A 21,450-nucleotide genomic window follows, 5' to 3' on the forward strand; every position below is an offset into this window, starting at 1 on the left:
TTCTGTTCAGAAACAACACGAATTTCAATAGTTTGATTTTGATCGTAATATATAATGGCAAATTTCTCATCTTTTAATATCCCAACAGAGTTCATCACTTCCGAAAAAAGATTAAGAATGTTGTGTTTCCTAAGGTAAACATTAAGTGTAAACGCGTTTAATCCGATTGTTTTGCATTAATATACTTAATTCGCATTTAGATTTTGGTTATACAAAATTGCTCAATCGGGAATATATTTCAAAATGTGAAACGAAATCACTACAATATGTTGCTATGACACTCCTTGTCATATATTTTTGATATTCCAGATTCTCTAAAAAGTATTGACCCTTCGGAGGTCAAAATTAAGAATACATTTATTGTGATTCGAGAATAATAATATGAAATGACATATGGACCATTCTGCTCGATGACATTCTGACATTTTTTTGGCATCAGTATAATTCTATCGCTGTAGAACTTGTGTGGTTTCTGAAGAAATATGTGATACGTGGTTTTCACAGACCTCTTTTAAAACTAACCATTCAGGGAGTTCTTCAGAGATAAAAAAAAAAAGATAGTCTTATGGTGTCAGGTCCGGGCTATAAGAAAAGATAGTGTCAGGTCCGGGCTATACGGTTGATACATTAAATTCTCCCAGTCAAATTCTCTCAATTTCTGACTGGTCATTAAAGAAGTAACGGTCTGACGTTGTCAACATGTTATACGGCATCCTTTCTGTTGATTTAATGTTCCCTGTATCCCGGTGGAGACACTCGGTCGAAAATCTGTAACAGCTTTTTCAGGCCAGCCATCGTGAGTGAGATTTTCCTGGGTTTTCCTCATTCCCTCCAGGCAGATACCGGGATGGTACCTAAATACAGGTCCCAGGCTACTTTCTTCCTTCCCTTTTCCCCGAATAGTGTGGCCGTCGAGGGATGTCATCCCTCATACGTGACAGACTTAAGGCCGTAGATACCGGTACTGCCCAGAAATATGTATAAATAAATAAATCGTTTCCCTTGTGGCCCAAACTCAAATTACAAAGTGTGGTTTTAATGTACTATCCCTTGGTTGTGCAACTTCCTCTACGTAATGTTAAGATAACAGAGGGAAGAAATTGGTCCCTTAAGTGCTAGAACACTGGCAAGGCAAAACAGGATATTTGGGTATATATAGAAAGAGTTCTCAAACATTGTTAAGAGATGCATTTTTTAAATATGACTGTACAGTATGCAGAATAAAAATACGTGCTTTCGTATGAATTTGGAAAAATATGTAGGAAAAACTAAGCAGAAGGATGTTTTAAAAAGTTTTTATTTATTTATTTATTATATTACAGGACCAAATATATTCGGAGGAATTACACAACCGCAACCTCAACCACCCAATCGACCGTTAGTTCCTAGTGCAAACTACGGAGGGTCAGGACCAGTAGGTCCAGGTAAGAAAAATACATTATTTTACTGAAGCTATTAAATACTTCTTTATCAGTGTAGTGAGTTTTCCAGAGTCACACTGTCGGAATGACTTCGAGAAAAAGGTTTTTAACTATATTAGAATATTAGATGACTAAGAAAACTTATTTATTCCTTTATTTCTTTTCCCTTATCGAACGTGAGCATATAAAAAATGAATTGTGTATGTTTAACGAACAAATAATTAATTTTTTTGCCGAAAAGTTGAGATGTAAGTAAGCAGATGTTTGTAGATGAATGTTCTTTTTCCTATAAAAATCGGCTTTTTAGGAAAATAACGGAAATTTTCACTTTTTCTTCCTTAAAATGATTTCCTCATTGAAGTACCAACGTTTGTTTTCATATAGTGGATTCTATAATTAAGGAGACTTCTTCAAGTACTTGCATTCAGTACTTGCAAACCCTGTTCAATCCTGGGCTGGCTATATTGATGGTTTTAAAACTTCTATTGCATTGGTTGCCAGGAAGTATACGTTTTTGATTGCTTAACCATCTTAGCAGTGACAGAGAGTTATACTTTGAGTCATATATATTGTATAGGTTGCCTAAATTCAAAATAGCTGGCATGAAGTCGATACAGAACTTTTTTCCTTGGTATACAATTTCCATTACGTCTTGCTCTTCGTTCGAGGAATCTTTACTCTGAGTTTATGTATCCTGTTAGAACCTAATGTAAGTTCAGTTTACAATTGAACAAGTTGTAAACGTCCATTTTGGGCATGGTATTAGCTTAACATTGCAGTATTCACAGAATTTCTTTTTTTCTTTACTGTTTTATCGTGTCAATATGTTTGAAATAGAAAACTTGATTATAGCATTTTCAGCTTTCTCCTCGAATTTTAACAAGGATCTGAATAAATTTTGTATATATGCAGACTTCCGAGCTTTTTTGAGTCTCATCCCCCTAAAGTGGTTCCGTATGAGACCAAAGAAACCCATGAGAAAAATTAGCTCAATTGAATAATATGAAATGGTGCCCCAAGCGACCTAAAATTTTGAATTCAATTTGCAGTATGTAATATAAGGCAAATGTCTGTAATAGTCCCTTATACATTAGAGACGTGTGGAGACAGTGAGACCATATCTTAGATAGGGAAAATGGAGGTAGAATCGAATCTATTGCTGTACAGTATCGTTATGGCGGCCATCTTGAATTCAGGTATAGTAAATCTTGTTAACTTGGTCGTGGTCTATCTTGGCTTCATCTCTGTGAAATATATTTTTCCCCATAAGATGTGCATGACTGCTCTGTAAGTTGATCACCTCCCTATCTTGAAACTGGTCTCATTGAAGCAACATTATTCCTATGGTGTTAAATGTACCTCTTAGGTGGACATCTGAAAATTTGACAGTATACGCGATCTCCTTAACTTCTTACAAATCTTCTCAGAACATCTTTCGCTGTTATGCTGTAGAAGGCAATGAACCCACGAACCCAAAGGGGAAAAAGAATATTTTTCAATTGAAAGTAACTTCACCAAAAATACAAAACGCGATAGAACTTGTAATTTTTCCTTGTATCTGTTACTGACGAGTGTGTGAACGAAAAGGCACATTGATAAACCCTCCGATTCATGTTTTACATTAGTTCAGTCTGCGCGATTTTCATAAGCTATTGAGTGTTATTTTGTTTTCGTCACGTGTAGGAAATTTTTCCCTCTTAGAAAACTTGCAGGAAATTTATAAGAAATGACGTTCGGATTCATGTTCTAATTGCAAAAAGAAAGATAAATTAACCAGGATTGTTTGATTTAAATTACATGATTTTTTCTTACAAAATATATTAATTAAATCATTTTTTCTTTACACTGAAATAAAATGCAGTACTTTTGACCATTCTGAAACTCTAATCGAATTTAAATCTAAAATTCGTACCTTAATCCATACTGTGTACCGGCAGTGATGCCAGTTAATAAGATAATCAAAAGAATAAATGTTGTTAATAGATACTTTGTTTATGTGTAGTGTAGTGATATAAGTTAGTTTATGATTCAAGTAAGATACATAACTGAGCTATTAAAATAAGATTACCGTATTTCTGGGAATGGCATATTACTAATCATTAAATAATGTAAAGAATTATAATTACTATACTTATAAGTAGATAGCTGTCAGACGATACCATATAAGGAATCTACTAAAATCAACATTTAGTCAACCTCGCCATTGCTGTTCTGTTTATTAGTTCGTAACTCATACATTTTAAGATTATATCAGGTAGGATGAAAGTTTAAACTTTTTCTTTCTTTTTAAGATTCCTGGCCCAAGAATTTTTACAATATAGAATTAATTGTCAATGACAAAAGAAATTTAGAATTCAATAATCACTATTTTCAGTTCAAAATTGTATATATCGTGTTTGGTAATATATAAGGTGTGATTCAGCATAAGTGTCGCGAAATTGTAATCACGATAGAAAGCGCCATACTCACGATAAACTATTTATTCTTTCTTGCACGAACAGAAGGTACAAAACGCTGCAAGAAAATGTTACAACTTGGTTGACATGGGTCCAAGCCTGTAGGTCTCCACCAGCTTGCTGCGGAACCTCATGAAAAGCCTTTTTCCGGACTTTTCTGCCACTCGCTTGGAAATGGTTACCCACACGCGCTTGAAACCATTCAAATTCTTTGGAGGCGTCTTCCTTTTCTAGTATTCAGCCTTGCATAGTGCCCAATATCTTTCGATAGGTCGATTTTGGGGTACATTTGGGGGGTTAATGTTTTTGGGAACGAAGTTGATGTTGTCCTGTAAAAGCTTGGTCACTGTACCCGCATAATGTGAAGTTGCCAGGTCTGGCCAAAATAATACATTACCCATGGTCCTCTTCTTCCCCCAAAATGGCAACAGCCGTTTCTTGATGCACTCTTCTCTATATATATCATTTTTCATGGTACCGGTGGTAATGAATGGTTCGGACACATCACCGTCTTCAGAAATGGTTGACCAAACCAAGTATTTAGCTGGAAATTTCGTTTTTTGTTGCACTCGAGCTTCGTATGGGATAGCATGTCCTGGAACTAAGCTATAGTACTCAGTTCCAGCCGTTTCTTTGGGATCCGCGAACACGTATGTTTCGTCATCCATTACAAAAAAATGTTCTCCGCCACTAGGAACACTCATCTTGTAGAGTTTTCTTGTGCCCCTTTTGACTCGCTCCACTTGATTTTTGACGTACTTTGGTTTATGCTGCTTCTTCCTAGTGACAACACCAAGCCTCTTTTTTGCTCGATTCACTATAGATTGCGACGTTCCCACGCGCTTTGCCAACTAACGTTCTGAGCATGATGGATTTTGGACCAATAGTCTCTTGAGCCTTGCATCTAGCTTGGTGTTTGGTTTCGGTCGGTATGACGGCTTTAGATCAGTGCTTCCAGTATCCACGAAACGTTTTATGGCTCTCTGGGTTGTCCTGGCAGACACACCTTGCTTCCGAAAATGCTCTAAAGTTGCTTTTCGATTCCCGTTTTGGCTCTGGAAAAACTTGACTATTGCCTTGCTCAGGTATTTTGACTCCTCACGCTTAATTCTGCGCCCACTCTTACACTACAAGTAGCTGGCTAGAAACTGTGATAAACACACTTTAAAAGGACCTATAGATGGCGCTTCTCGTGCAATTTGTTCCGTGTTGGCATGACGTTACACCACACGACACTTATGCTGAATCATGCCGTACCACATACTTTTTTTTTTTTTTTTTTAACTAGAACTGCAAAATTATTAAGAACATTACAAAATATAATTTTAAGAAATGTCATTTTTGATTAGAAACTAAAAGTTGTTCTTTTATGGCAGTTTCTGCGTTTTATCTTATTCATTCAAAATCCGTCAGATTTTGAATAGATAAGACAGTATATTATTAGTATTAGACACTAAAGTACTTTGGGTGAGCATTGCTCCATCTCTTTCATTTACATTATTACTGTTGTAGAGGCCACCAAAATTTGGATGTTTGTGATCATGTAGCGTCCTTAGTTTTCAACACTGATTAATAAATTAACATTATAAATACTCGTGTAACGTGTAGATTTGAAATACGTAATTATCTGAAGCAGTAACACTTTAAAAAGTACAACTCCATGTTTAGTGAGGTGAGGTGAGGTGATTTTGAGTTTAACGTCCCGTTCAGCATCGAGGCTATATGAGACATGAGCCTACTGATTAGTGTGGAATTCAAACCATATGAGTTCCCGCCGGGAATTGAACCCGGGTCTCCCACGCTAAAGGCGCGTATGGTAACAGCTTAGCCACGAAGGAGCTCCTCCATGTTTGGTTGACAACACTATTTACCTTTTGGTGTTGCAAAGTATGCCAAACAATGTTTCTCTGCTGATTTTTGCATGTTATAAAATTTCAGCGTTTTTTGTTATTGATTTAAAAGATACAAAAAAAAAGATGAAATTTTGTAACATATAAATATCGGTAGAAAAATAAGATATTGCTTGGCATTCCCTGTAATACCACAAGGTAATAGTGCTCCCAACCGAACGTGGAATTTTATTTTTTAAGTTGTACTAAGCGGTCCCGGGTTCTATTCCTGGTTGAGACACTGGATCGAAAAAGCATAAAAGGTTTTTCAGACCAGCCATCATGAGTGAGGTTTCCGTGGGTTTTTCTCATTCACACCAGGCAAATGCAGGTCCCAGGCCGCTCTCCAAAAGTTGGTGTATATATATGTGAGACAGATAGATGTAGATATATATTGTAAGCCATATTTTTACATCTTCATAGGTTCTGAAATATGGATGTTGATTATAATAATTGTAATCTCTATTCTTTTCTTCCTTTTTACCCTCTTTTCTTCTTCTCCTAGGTCAAATATAAAAAAACAATGAAATGTGTCTTACTGCTTTAAATGGGAAGTCCATATATAAGATTTCATGTGTCTAACCTTCAGAGATTTTGATGTACTAATTTCCACCCCCTACTTCCTTCCTTTCCTTGTCGGATTTTCAAAAATCCTTCCTTAGTGGTATCCTACATTACTAGTGTGACGACTAGTCTTTATCAGTCACAAACAAAAAGTGACATAGGAAAATGTCAGGGGACCCATCGAACGGATCACTCTGCTTACTCTCCAGCGTCCCCTATGATAGGCACTGGGAGTCATCTGAAAATTTGAAACACAGAATGATTTTTTTTTTTTTTTTTTTTTGTACAGCGCTGGAGTGACCATGAAAAAAAAAAACAACTTTTCTAGAAGAAAGTTTTTCGTATGGGGCAGAATTTCATAAACTGTAAACGTTTTTTTTTTTTTTTTTTTTTGACATTTTCGTATATCATTTTTATTTTATCCTTTTAACTCCAATAGTTTGTGATTTGTAAGCACTGAGCATTTTATCTGAATGTTGAAGAACTCAATTAAATAGTGTCCATTCAACAAACGGTGTCCTACACGAAAGATTTCTTTGTGCAAAATTGCTTTTCCATGATCTTTGCGATGACATTTTACTACCTTACTAGTTAAAATTTATGGGTGATAGGAGACCACGTGAGACAAACAGAGCGCTCCAGTCGATGCGTTCATTTTCCTATCAGGTTTTGTTTCATTATTTTGTCTCCAACTGTTTGTAGTTTATAAGCGCTGAACGTTTTATCTGAAACGCCAGATATATAGACTCATTCCGCCCACGTTAGCGCATAAGATATGTTTAGAGATCCTAAAACAGGTTACTGCTGAAGTTTCAATTTATGCATTGTAAATGATAATTTCGTGGGCCAAAATCTTTTTACATTTCAGAATCGCTATTAATCTCTTGTACTAAAACATTTTTGTCATTGGACGTTACCCTAAGGCTCTACAATCAATTCATTGGAACTACAAAACTTACAGTATTCACCGATATACACTATTTATTTGCTATGGAACGACCGATTTTCTTTGAATGTTGACTTTTTTACGTTTTATCTTCAAAATAAATCTTTAAATATTTTTTGTTATAATTGTAATAGGAAAGATTATCTTAAAATTGAAATGTTTAAAAAGGCCAAACTTTCCCAATCAAAAAATAAATTAGAAAAAAAGCCGTGCAATACTTCGTTTATTCTTTCTTTCTTAAAAGATTTTCGGAGCTCTTACATCTCTATCGAAAGATGAAACTTATAAATACATGAAAAATAGTTTTTGAACTGACAGTATTTTTATAGTTTTAAAATTTATTTATTTTAGGTGGAAACTTGCATACTCCAGGATTAGGAAACTATCCACAAACAAGTCCAGGTAATTTCAGAGCAGCAGCACCAAGTGGATATGGGCAGCTTCCGCAAAACAATTTTGGCCAATCAGCTACCTCCAGTAGTTTCGGTCAATCTGGTCCCTCAAGTAACTACGGTCATCAACAGCAAAATAACTATGGACAGCCTTCACCTGGTCCATACAGACAACCAGCACCCAATAGCTATGGACAACCAGGAGCACCAAGTAATTTTGGACAATCAGGTTCATCAAGTAACTTTAGGCAGACAGGACCACTCTCCAACTTCAGGCAGCCAACGACATCGAATTTTCTAGTTCCTTCTGAAGGGAGCTTTAATCAGCCGCTTCCAGTTAGAGTAGCATCGTTGTCAGCTTCGGATAATTCCCGTCAACCCGGAGGCAGTAATGTTAATTATACGACGGCAAGTCCAGTGGCTCCACCCCCACCAAATATTTCTCAGCATCCACAATATACCAATCAGACGCAGCACTCTGAATTGCGTTCTTTAGGTAAATCTTTTTCCTAATATAACTTCTTTAAGTGTTAGTTAATTAAGTGAATTCCACAAAACTTGTTACTTACCAACTTTTGACGAAATTACTTAACTTTCTGCAACGCATTTTCTTTTAGTTTTTGCACCGTGCTTATTTCCCAAGTGTTGACCTGAAAGGAAGGTGATAGTATGAGGTAGGAATACCTAAAAACTCAGAAGTAGTCGCCACCCTCAGCAATAACTCGTTTCGAGTGCTCAGGGAGACAGATTCTTACAGTGGTAGAGCTCAGCGGAAGGTGAACGAAAAAGTCGTCCAGTACTTGAATTATTCCAGTACTCTGTAAATGGTTATACAATGAATGGAACAAACGGTAATCCGTCGTTGCAGTGTTAGGAGAATATGGGTGTGCATTTGAGTTTCCCAAGTGAGATAACGATGTGACGAGGACTTTAGCAACACGTAGCTTCAAGTTATGAAGCAGAAAATCTTTGCAATTCACGAATGCTGTCTTGACGATTTAAACTTTTTATGCACAAGCAGTTGTTGCGAATACCCAGTTGCTTTGATGGTCTGACTAGGTGTCAGCAGTTCACCAAACTCAGAGCACAACCTTCTGCTGATAAAGTGGTGGGTTTAGTTCTCAAATATATATATATACTTCAAAATAACATAAAAACGTAAATTCGTACAACGCAATATTACCACTGCAGATTGTTAGATTTAGTAAATACAGTAGGAAATTTATTACCTAAATCGACATTGCTTGATGTACATTAGATTAGCAAACAAATGAAAGTCTAACAGAGACGTAACATTGAGTGATCAACAACCATTTAAAAGTAAAAATACCATATCTGCAGATTTGGTTGAAATTGAGTTAACAACAGGCAAATTATATGACCATGGGGCATTAACTGACGGAAGCGAAAGTCTGTATCTGTAATACTTGCAACGTTATCATAGGTATGAGTAATAAGGTATACATAATCATTGGATACTAAGGTACGTATATCATAGGATAGGCCTTACCTTATCCATAAATATGCGGGGTTTTAGCTAAACAGAAAATTGTGATTTTCTTAAAACCAGTTTTCTGCAGGTACGGCTTTTTGCCTGTGAACGACAGTTGTGAAAGATATTTGAAGAATCCAGTAATATGTTTAGTTTCCTACTTAGAATTAACCTAAATATCCACTTCATTCTGGTACTTAGGTAACAAGTAGGCTGCAGCTAAAAATTCATCATCGTTTGATCTTTAGGACACTTGTATTTCATCTAGTACTCTAAAGAAAGTTCATTGTTATGTTATTACAAAATACTAGTACTGCTGTTTGTATTTCTAATAATAAATAGTAGCCTTGCCTCCCCCATAGCAGAACATGCCGCGATCTGCGATGTGATCGCAGGAAGTTTGCCGGAGAAAAATTGCCAGAGGAAAACAATAGCCTACAGAAATGTATAGAAACATGCCTGTTATATGTAGATGTCTTAAATACACGGACGACTCGCATAAATATAGTTTGAACTGTTGTTTATGTCGCGAAAAAGTGTATTTTTAACAATCACTAGTGTTTCTTCTGCAGAAAATTTTTGACTTACTAAAGCTCATCGCAGAAAGAAAGAAAAAAAAAAATCTGCTATCGGGCTTGTCTCTAGATAAAAAGCCTCATGTAGCAGTTTGAAATGTATGTAATCTCAGTTTTAATAACATTAATTTTAAAAGTAGCACGAGTTACATTGCATAATTAAAGAAATTCATTACTATGTTTCTCTTTCGGTACTGCTACTTTGTAATCAAATTGAGCAGTATTCATGTTTTCGTATGTTTAGCATCTCACATAAAACATTCCCTGTTTTTGTTCATTTGTTAAATTATAATTAACAAATTGTAAATGGTGGTCAGGAGTGTGCTTGGTGGAAAGATTAAGAAAATTATTTAATACAGAGGAAAGCAGTATTTGAGTTGAAACCATTCTTGACACACACATGCATAACAAATTTCAGATTTCAAGTTGATTTCACATCTATTCTTTTTAATTCGCCTGTGGTTGTTTGATGTATTACCTGTTGGGAGAATAGATTGTGTGTGTTGAGGCAGAGAGGGACAGCAGTCCGCCGATTTTTTGTGAAAACATTGACGAATGTTAATTTACGATGGTGAAGTTTGAGTTCTTCCTTCTTGTGTAGGAAAGTGTGTTATAATGTGATCGACCGATCTCTTTAAAGTCTCTTTCATGTAAAAATAGAAATTAATGATTAAATTTATGTTTTATTTCAAATAATATTCTCTTATCTATGCATTTATTTATTTCTTGTAGAACCAATTTACGATCGGAAACCAGCACCTGTGGAAGATTATAGGTCACCAATATTACGAGACTTAAATAAAGAGCTGTCGAAAGCTGCTCCATACGACAAATATTCTCTCGAAGACAAATTGGGCAGGAAACGAGGTTACGATGATTTGGACAGAAATTCCCCTAGACGCCAAGAATTGTCGCTCTTTCCCCGGGATCGTCGAAGTTCTCCACGAGATTCACGGAGTCCGAGGCGTGATCTGTATGACAGAGTAAGTCCGAGACGTGGTGTAAGTAGTCGTGACGTATTTGATCGAAGAAGTCCTATTCGTGATCGTGACAGACATGATTATGAGTCACGTGATCGAGATTATGGGAGAGTAGAATCTCGTTATCGGGAAAGAAGTAAATCAAGAGAACGTTATTATAAGCGTGACTCTCGACGCTTGAGTAGTGAAAGATATGATACGCGTGATTCTTTGAATGATAGGTATTTAAGAAGCAGTCCTGAGCATGAAGTAAGAGGTGATACAAGAAGTAATGATTATCGATATCACAAATCCAGAACCCTACTGACTGTAAGAACCCGAACATCAGTTGGTAGGAGAGAGAGTGCAGCTCCTAGGAGAGAGAATGCCGGTCCTGTTCCAGGATGTGAATACATTGATCCCAGAAGCCCCGGAACTATTTCTCTGGATTCTAAACCTGATCTAGATCCACCTCCACCGGGCTGTGAAGATATCCTGCTTTCGGGTGGAAAACGGTTGGAATCTCGTGTTCCTGGCTGTGAATTTATTGACCCCGGGAGCCCTGGATTTGATGCTCCTGACATACGGGTTTCGAGGGAGCACAGATCCAGAGATCGAGAAGAGAGAAATCAGCATTTAAGAGACTTGGAGTCTAGATCAAGGAGATCAAGGGAGAATAGATCGAGAGAGCGTAGATCAAGAGAACGAGGGAGATCACGAGAGAGAAGATCCAGAGAGAGACGCTCAAGGGATTGGTACAGATCAAGAGAGAGATCTCCTGATTGGAGACGCTCCAGAGAAAGATCAATCGAAAGACTTAGGGAACGACGAATTAAGAAATGGGCCGGAGACCGGCGGTCCATGTCAAGGCTGCCAGACCTATTAATAACACGTGACAGATTGGACGATCGAAGAAATGTAAGAACTGACTATCGAGCAACATCTGCAGAACGGCTAGCTAGTAGAGGATTACGAGATGAGCGTATAGTCGTGGATGATGGAATACGTTTGAGAGGTGCTCGTGATCCATTGCGGAGCTCACCACAAGTGAGAGATGAACGACGACGGTCACCTCCTCCCCGGGAAAGAGACGATTTGCGTCGAAATCCAGGCCCCGAACCTGATAAAGTGGATCGAAAGTATTGGGAAGAGTACATGGAACGATTTGGTTATTGGCGTGAATATTTTGATCGCATGGGCTTCAGTCGTAATTATCCCATCCCAGAACAGTTTGATCCTCGAGGTCTTGGACGTGTGGGACTGCGAGACAAGGAGCAGGGAGTTGGCGGATATTCGGGAGGTAAGAAAAGAAAAGCAAATTCAAATTCGATTGTTTCATGTTTATATAGTAAGTAAATGGAAAAGGGAAAGTACATGAGAGTGAAAATGGATGAATTTAGAAGAATAATCAGTAATTCAATCATAAGTGTGGAAAAGCTGTGATTTTATATAGAATATTTTTTGTTTTCCTGTTACTATCGAGGATGCTTTAGCATTTCCCAACTAAGTGATGATTTTTTTTTTTTAAGTAAAAGCAAATAACTCTTTATTGACTTATTCTCAATATATATATATATATATATATATATATATATATATATATATATATATATATTCCTATTCCCTAGTATTTGCATAAGAAGCATTCCACAATTCGAAGTTCTCATATAAGTCATTGTTCTATATAATATAAGAGATAACTGCATGTAGAATCCTTGGTTAGTCCCTGTTCTAGCTAGTTTAATAACAATTGCAGGTGTTACATGGAATTCTAACATTGATGGTATAATTATAACTCGAGCACTTGTATTCGGGTAAAAATATCTTCGTAACAGTTAGAAATTCTTTACCAGTTGTTACTGCCCAATAACGTTCTGTGGAATTTTGACCCTACAAAGAGAAAGACGATAACAGAAGTAGGACGTACCTGAGAAACCATAAATAACCTTCGTCAGGAGCAGTAACTTGTCTCCAGCGCTTGGATAGACTTGTGGATTCCTGTATAACTCAACGGAAGTTGAACCGCTAGTGCTTGGATCACCTCGCTGAGAATTCGGATGCGTCATCCCTGCAAATGGTTGTCTAATGAGTGAGGTAAATGGTAATCTGTAATCTGACGTTGTAATGTTCGGAGAATGAGAGACTTTGAAATGCGATAGCGTTTTCCATCGAGTTACATAGTGATGTCATAGGTGACCTTAGTAGCATGTACCTGGACGTTGTTCTGAAGAGAATTAACACCTTCAGAGGAATTGGTTTTACGATTTTAAATTATTCGTGCACACGTCCCACTTGGTGCGAGTACACAGCTGCATTGATCGTTGGGCCAAGTGGTGGTAGCTCAGGATACACAATACTCGTGCAGCCCACAAAACAGATCATACATAACCTTGTGTAAATGCAGTGATAGTTGTGGCTATTTTGAAATGGACTCATTGCTGTCAACCAATGACGATTGTGTATGGAGGTTTTTTTTTTTTTAATTTTTATTTTTTTACGAGAAACAAAGAAACAGTCAGCCGCTCACGTCCCTTTCCGAGCCGAGTCAACTCGTGTGGCACTTATTGGCCCACTTTTTATATTGCTGAAGCTGTTAGAGGAGTTGGCGGACTGTTTCTGTAGTGCAGTTAATTGCTTTTCGAAATACCTTACATGCTTGATCATTGTCTTCCTCAATAATCGCTTTGAGTGCCTCGTCTGTATTACTTGTGGATGTACCGTATTGTATGCGTCCTGCAGGTATACAACACCACGTTTAAATTTGCTCATTTATGCCCTTATTATACTGTCTGCTCAGTTACCACATCCTTACCATATTTTCCTTCCCGTTCCACTAGTTTTCCCCCCAGTTTCCCCTCACATTATCAAGCAGGGTACTCTGACTGCTTCTGACTGCTGTGGGGTACTCTGATTTTTTTGTCAATAATAATTTTGTTTGGAGAGTTAGATACTAGTTGCTTCATGACTTCGTATTAAAATGATTGAAATTGTATATACGTTTGGTACTGGCCATTGAAATTGTATATACGCTTGTTAGTGACCTTTATTTTTTGGTTTTGTAGTTACTATTTGCAGAATATGTTGGTGGAGTTGTGAGACGACTACGTTTGGTATGACATATCTTATTTTCTTACTTGTTAAAAACGAAGACTTCACTATTATTCTGTCACAGGTCTTCTGGTCTCGCATGTTATGCAAAACTGTACCTGAATGAACATTTCAAAAGTTTTATTTCTTTTTTTGGTGTGAAGAACTAGTTTACTACAGTGACGGTCAATATATATATATATATATACTGGTGCGGATCCAAGGGGGCTATAAGGGCTATAGCCCCCCCTTGAAGCTCAGGTATACACTGGATAAAATGGACTTCAATCCTACTTTACACTGGATAAAGCGGCAAACCATGGTTAGCCCCTCCCTTGATCATATCCTGGATCACGGCTGTATATATGTATATTTCGATTTTTACAGCTGTCTAATATTTAATATCATTCGTAAGTGACATAAAATATATTGTTCTTTGAATCTACGTTTAGTTCTAATAATCTCAGAAACTGTGTATTAACACTAAATATAGATATTCATTGAAAATAACACACTCGAAAGTGAAATATTACACTAATTCTCAAAATTATACTAGGGTAGTCACAATACCCCGCTTGATGTAATAAATGTGTCAGGATAGCTTGGTAACGGGAGAGTTAAATTTCGTCAAGCTTTATAACGTTGTTTGAGGTTTCCATGTTTGACTTATTCTTTCTGTTTTCGTATAAGTATAGCAACTATAAGCAGCAGCGTATACTAGGAAACGCTGACCAGTGTGCATACATTGCCACCACGTGGAAATCTGACTAAAAGTGTGTGGGTACCTTAAATGAATTGTGAGATACAGACAGTTGTCGAATCGTAGACATTATTAAAAGGCTTATTGAATATAAAAACTGTGAACATGACAATGCTTAACAGATTATTAGTTTTAGTATTTTGTGAAGAAATTGAAATAATTTTACCTTTCAAGATATAGATGTCTTGCAAAATAATTACTTTGCTAACTGGACTATAAGATTCGAGCTAAAATGGCGCTACTACATCGTATACCATTAATGTGGAGTTTGACTGTTAGTTAAATGCAAATTTAATTAAAAAGATTGAAATCTCCACATTATGGTAAATAGGTAAATGGGTGTGCATACCGGTACTTATTTATCTAAAATTCTATTCAATATCAAAAAGGAGTTTGAGTTGCATGTTAATATGTATTGTGAAAAGCATTTATATGATCATTTTATGATAGTAAATATGCAACTCTCTTATTCATTAGCTCTGCCAACTTCAGGAAGCTTTACAAGACCTATGCCTGGAACAAAGCCATTTATGCCATTGAGAGGAGGGCCATTGCCTACAGAGCAACCGAAATCGACGACAAGGTCATCAGGACCTTTCACAGATTCTCGACTTACTCAAGGCACGCCTTTTGGACGAGAAAAGGAGAAAGCAGAGGGTAATAATAATAATTTGTTTCGGTTCATCTAAAACTTACCGGAACGCAGATTTCTGAAATTTTGCTGGCTGTTTCCGTAATGTTCACAACAAATTTTCAATTGATTCTAAAACAGAACCAATTTGTTTTCTGCTGTGTATGATGAAGCTAAGTTGCGGACCTTAAAATAGTGTGAGAAGTTGCGTACACTATTTTAGTGTCTGCAACTTAGATTGCTACGATTTTGTACGCATGATCCCAAGTTGCTCCTGCCAAAGCCGCTAAAATAGTTCCGGGTGAAATGTGAAACGTCAAGAGTAATCTCTTCAAAATAATTTAATATAAGTATTCTATACTGTTCTCTTGACCGCGCCACCACTTGTACGAGAGCAGATGGCCAAGGCGAAACTATTGTTCCCTCCTTGTTAAGAGAAAGATAAATAAAAGTAATTGAAAGAAAGAACGACGAAACATATTTAACAAGTTTTCTGTTAATTGTCTAATTTACGTGATTATATTAATGTTGTATCCTTTGTGCATGTTCTATTTATTTGTTGTAGCATAATAGTTTATATTAACCTTTTTTCATTTTATATAAGTCGTTTGCTGCGAAGTGCAGTGTGTCATTTGGAGTGGAGTATATTTCGTAGTGATGTGTACTCTTAACCTTACATGGAAATTTGCATAGATTCGTTTCCAAATAAGTAGCATTTTACCAAGAGCCTAAAATATAGTTCTTTCAGATGATGGTGATACTACCAAAGTGACAATATATAGTTGTTAATGAAATCACTGTAATGTTATTTACGCAGCTTAAATTAATGTGAAAATGTTTAGTTTTAACAACTTTTTATGTCGTTTTCAGGTAATAGAAGTATGTTTAAACTGCATAGAATATTTGTTTCATCTTGTTAAAATATTTCAAACTGTGATTGCATGTTTCTGAAATGAAGACCAAGTTAAATTAATTATGTTGATTTCGTACGTATAAAGCATAGAAATTTAAAGTTACATCATTATTAGCAACATATTCTTCGTGGCGTATTCACTGTTTCTTCATACTAATATATGATGTATAATTAACAGGCAAGCATCCTGATGATTGGGTATGTCAGAAAGAAGGTTGTGGGTTTCTTAATTTTTATTGGCGCGATGACTGCTTGAAGTGTCATACACCATATGAGGAAGATGATGAAGTACAGGAGATAAAAGGTATGTACTGGATGCATTTTTATTATACGTCATTGCCATTCCAAAATATGTAATTATACAGTCAAAACCTAACTTCGTAATTATTTTATCTCTGAAGAAAAGGTACTACAGTAGTTGGTGGCTTATCTGTGTGGTTGTTTCAAACGTTTTTTTCAGAAACTCAATAATAAACTGAATAAATAAATAAATAAACAGATAAAACAACTGTCAAGGTTTGTGACGTTATGGTACTCAAAAATGACCGTCGTATAAGTACCGACGCTTAAAAAGTAATTGCCATGATGATCTATGGAATCCTGAGATTCGTACTCGGCACCTGTAATCGAAGTAAAACAAATATCTAAGGATGTATAATCAAAGATAAGATCATTTAAAGTAAATAACATAAATTTTGAGTTGGGATGGAGGGAAAGGCGTATGACTCGGTGAAAGTCTTCTGGATTGGAGATAATAGCTCATAGAAGGATTCTGATAAAAATAGAAACAAGGGAATCTTCTGGTTTTATTTCACTCACCATTATAATGTTTATTTCGAGAGCTGGCTGATGAATTTTGAATAGCAGGTGTTTCAGAAAACCACTCTGCATTACTTAGGAATTACTACGAAACAATTACTAATGTCTTCAGAATATTTCGTATTGCAGAGAAATTTCTCCGTTATGATTTCATTGTTGTGTTAAAGAATTTTGGAAAAGCGGTACCTACCAAAACCCGGAAACACATGTGCTTATGTGCTATGTTAGTCCAAGGAACGAAATTTTCGTCGCCACACGGGTAAATACATTAGGAACTCCCTTAAAATATTCACTGAAATACCACAGCATGCCTGTAAGTGTGGAAGGTTGATAGAAACTGCTAAGTTCAAAGTTAATGTTACGCCATTGAGAAAATAAAAAGTCTTTTAGTGCAATTTATTAGTTTCAATGAGTGATGTAGGTAGATGTTGAAAATCTGTTCGAGAAGTATTTTACAAATAATAATATACTATACGTTCGGCTGATTTCATATATATATATATATATATATATATATATATATATATATCTGTGGCTTGGGTCTAAAAGAGCCAATGTCACTTTTTGGCAAAAATGAGATGTTCGTCAAATTTTAACGCCTATAAATGGATATTTTCTTGTGCAAGAAAAGCAAATGTTAATATGAATGGTATATATTCCAAACTATTTCGTGTTGACATTTGCTCGTCTTGTACAAGAAAACATCCATTTATGAGGTATGGCAATTAAATAACGAGACTGGTGTCATAAATGAGATGTATTGCAAAGAAAGTTACAATTGACTGGTATCCCCTTCAATATACTCCCCTCCCTTATCTATACACTGCTGCATACGTGCCTTCCATTGTTCAGAGCAATGCTGTAGGTCATCAGATGTCACACTGTTAAACAACTCTGCCGTTTTTCGTTTCACCTCTTCCACAGACTGAAAATGTGTTTCCTTCAACGCACTTTTCACTTTTGGGAATAGATAAAAGTCACACGGAGCCAGGTGTGGAGAATACGTAGGATGGTCGAGCACAAAAATGCGCTTGGCTGCTAAAAACTGCTTCACAGAAAGGGCATTATGGGCAGACGCATTGTCTTGGTAGATGATCCATGCATCGTTCTTCTACAAATCCTGTCTCTTCCTTATTCTTTCTCTCAGCTTGATTAGGACTTTCTTGTAGTAGGTCTGATTCACCGTTTGACCCTGAGGCACCCATTCAGTCATGATAATACCCCTGATATCGAAAAAAAAAAAAAAAAAAAAACCGATAAGCATTGCCTTCACTTTCGACTTGCTTATTCGTGCTTTTTTCATTCTTGGCGATGTGGGAGTCTTCCAGTGTATGAATTGACACTTAGTCTTGGGGTCATACTGGAAAATCCATGTTTCATCACATGTGATGACCCGTGTTAGCAAGTCTGGTTCTGCTTTGAGTCGTTCCATGGCGATACAGCAAATGGTCTGTCGAATGTCTTTTTGTTTCTGAGAGGTTTTTCGGGACAATTTTTGCACAAACTTTTGTCATGTTTAAATTGTCATGCCAAAGGACCCCGCACTTTTCTTATGGAAAGTGGCTTTCGGCTAATGTTGTTGAAACTTCGCTGGTTGATAGTTCTTAACATGTGGATCAAAAGTCTCAATGGGCACAAAGACCGAAATCCACTCCTTCCCCCAAAAAAACCGCCTCCAAGTAGCTGGGGGGAAGAACTGATTTCAGCATGTAAAACAATTTGTTGTTTTAATCAACTCAACAAGGACCCCAAACAACCACATGTTAGACTATCAAACTACCCCACTTGACACCGCCCTTTGCCCCCCACATATTCCCCCCGCGAATTACCTTACGGATGTTCCATATTACTGTAGTTTATAGTTGCGCGTATGTGTTGAAATACCTACAGTTTTGGTCTCACCGACGATATGATGGGTTTCACGTATCGCTGATTACGAATCTGAGGTGAGAGTTCTAGAATTCAAGATGGAGGATCAATATGGCGGATCAAAAACACGAAACTCCTGAATGTAGCCACAAATAGCTTTTTACTAGGGTATTTTGGGTCGTTGATTACGAATCTGAGGTCAAAATTCTTGAATTCAAGATTGCAGATCCAATATGGTGGATAAAAACGTCGAAGCCACAAACCGTAGTAGACTAGAGTGTTTTTAGATCGCTTTTTAAGTACGCAACATTCCTTGATACTTCAGCCACTATGTAGAATTATTCTGCACCCTTGCCCTTTACCAAAACCCACCACAGATATCTTAATGCTAAACGGTGTTAAAATAATTCATCAATTATCTGTTCATTATTTTCATCATTTCGGTTTGCAGCATCTAATGTGGTACTTAGCAATGAGTCATCGGGATATCTAATATTCTGTAAATGTCGTGCATGGCCTAAATACCACAAGACACTTGCAGCGTGCGCACATGTACCTAATGTACGAGCACCGCTTTGACATGTACAGTAGTAACATTGAATAACATTTTGATCATAATCTTGGTCATCTTCATCATTGGCTACATATGCTATGAAAACTTGATGCTTAGTTGCATTGCGGAACCTTGAGTAGAAACATATGCGCAGGAATCCCGGTTCAGTTACGTTTTCGTCAAGCTGGAATTGCTCATCCTTATCTCGTATTAGTTTATCTTGGACGTAAGAGAATGAGAGATCTACTTTATATGTGCCTACAGTCAAATCTCGTAAGTAGTTTAAGTTAAGTACAGAGAAATCAATTAGGCCTTGATCATTCAGCGGTACCCATTGACCGTTCCTTCTAATAAGATTATCTACCTCCACTCTTGCTTTAACAACGTTCGGCATGATTGACCTATTTCTCATTTCTCTAGCTAATTCAATGGTTGCATCTTGCATGAAAATAACGGGATGGTATCTGTTCAAAATAGCTCCAGCTATGCGATAGAAACTATTCAGTTTCTTTGCATGTTGCAGATTCAACGTTTGTGCTAGAAACTTAAAAACAGATCTTAGATGCCCGTTTCTTGCCTCGAATATCGACTTTTAGTAACTAGTCGAGAAGTATTCGCATCTTCTGTTGATAGTTGTCTTTCACGTGGTAGTAGGAGTGCGGGCATTCTATGTTCAATTCCTAAATATTTCAGTAAAGGAATTGCATCGCGGTATCCTCTGTCTACTAACATAATGACCAGGATTATGATCAAAATGTTATTCAAGGTTACTACTGTACATGTCAAAGCGGTGCTCGTACATTAGGTACATGTGCGCACGTTGCAAGTGTCTTGTGGTATTTAGGCCATGCACGACATTTACAGAATATTAGATATCCCGATGACTCATTGCTAAGTACCACATTAGATGCTGCAAACCGAAATGATGAAAATAATGAACAGATAATTGATGAATTATTTTAACACCGTTCAGCATTAAGATATCTGTGGTGGGTTTTGGTAAAGGGCAAGGATGCAGAATAATTCTACATAGTGGCTGAAGTATCAAGGAATGTTGCGTACTTAAAAAGCGATCTAAAAACACTCTAGTCTACTACGATTTGTGGCTTCGACGTTTTTATCCACCATATTGGATCTGCAATCTTGAATTCAAGAATTTTGACCTCAGATTCGTAATCAACGACCCAAAATACCCTAGTAAAAAGCTATTTGTGGCTACATTCAGGAGTTTCGTGTTTTTGATTCGCCATATTGATCCTCCATCTTGAATTCTAGAATTCTCACCTCAGATTCGTAATCAGCGATACGTGAAACCCATCATATCGTCGGTGAGACCAAAACTGTAGGTATTTCAACACATACGCGCAACTATAAACTACAGTAATATGGAACATCCGTAAGGTAATTCGCGGGGGGGATATGTGGGGGGCAAAGGGCGGTGTCAAGTGGGGTAGTTTGATAGTCTAACATGTGGTTGTTTGGGGTCCTTGTTGAGTTGATTAAAACAACAAATTGTTTTACATGCTGAAATCAGTTCTTCCCCCCAGCTACTTGAAGGCGGTTTTTTGGGGGGAAGGAGTGGATTTCGGTCTTTGTGCCCATTGAGACTTTTGATCCACATGTTAAGAACTATCAACCAGCGAAGTTTCAACAACATTAGCCGAAAGCCACTTTCCATAAGAAAAGTGCGGGGTCCTTTGTCTTCCTGTCTCTTCGTTAATGTTCGTCATGTCTGCGATCATTCGAATGCTCAGACGTCTGTCTTTCTGCACAAGTTCATTAATTTTTTGAACATTTTCGTCCGTTCTTGAACTCAAAGGGCGGCCGGGTCGTTCATCATCTTCAACCTCCTCCCTACCTTCTGAAAATCGTTTGTGCCATTCGAAAACTCGCGCACGTAATATAGCAATATCACCATACACTTCTTTTAACATTGCACAACATTCCGTCGGTGTTTTGTTTAATTTCACCAGAAATTTGATGTTAATGCGCTGCTCAACTTTACTGTTCACCATGATTCCGGCACTACTACAGAACACTGTCCTCTTTATGCAAGCCTTCAAAGAAAAGAAAAGCTTTCAGAATCATGAAACAAACAGTGGCTGCTCATGAAGGTTCAAGATC

The 21,450-nt window shown here is 37.0% G+C and overlaps 1 protein-coding gene across 7 annotated transcripts in view; it reads left to right on the forward strand.

Annotated features, from left to right (window-relative positions):
• Nucleotides 1–21,450, forward strand: part of LOC145689078 (uncharacterized) — a 112,584-nt gene that overhangs the window by 65,472 nt on the left and 25,662 nt on the right. For 6 of the 7 annotated variants that reach the window (XR_014132099.1, XR_014132100.1, XM_081763208.1 and 3 more), the window contains 5 exons: nt 1,323–1,424; nt 7,628–8,164; nt 10,468–11,994; nt 15,019–15,198; nt 16,264–16,389. Coding sequence is in view for 5 of the 7 variants with exons in the window: in XM_081763208.1 (XP_081619334.1) it covers nt 1,323–1,424; nt 7,628–8,164; nt 10,468–11,994; nt 15,019–15,198; nt 16,264–16,389 (2,472 nt within the window). In the remaining 2 variants the exon portion in view is untranslated. The remainder of the gene's footprint in view (nt 1–1,322; nt 1,425–7,627; nt 8,165–10,467; nt 11,995–15,018; nt 15,199–16,263; nt 16,390–21,450) is intronic. The other variant, XM_081763225.1, reaches the window with a different exon arrangement.

This window comes from Thermobia domestica, chromosome 1 (genome assembly GCF_964235325.1).
Source record: "Thermobia domestica chromosome 1, izTheDome1.hap1.1, whole genome shotgun sequence".
In the NCBI taxonomy this organism is placed as follows: Eukaryota; Metazoa; Arthropoda; class Insecta; order Zygentoma; family Lepismatidae; genus Thermobia; species Thermobia domestica.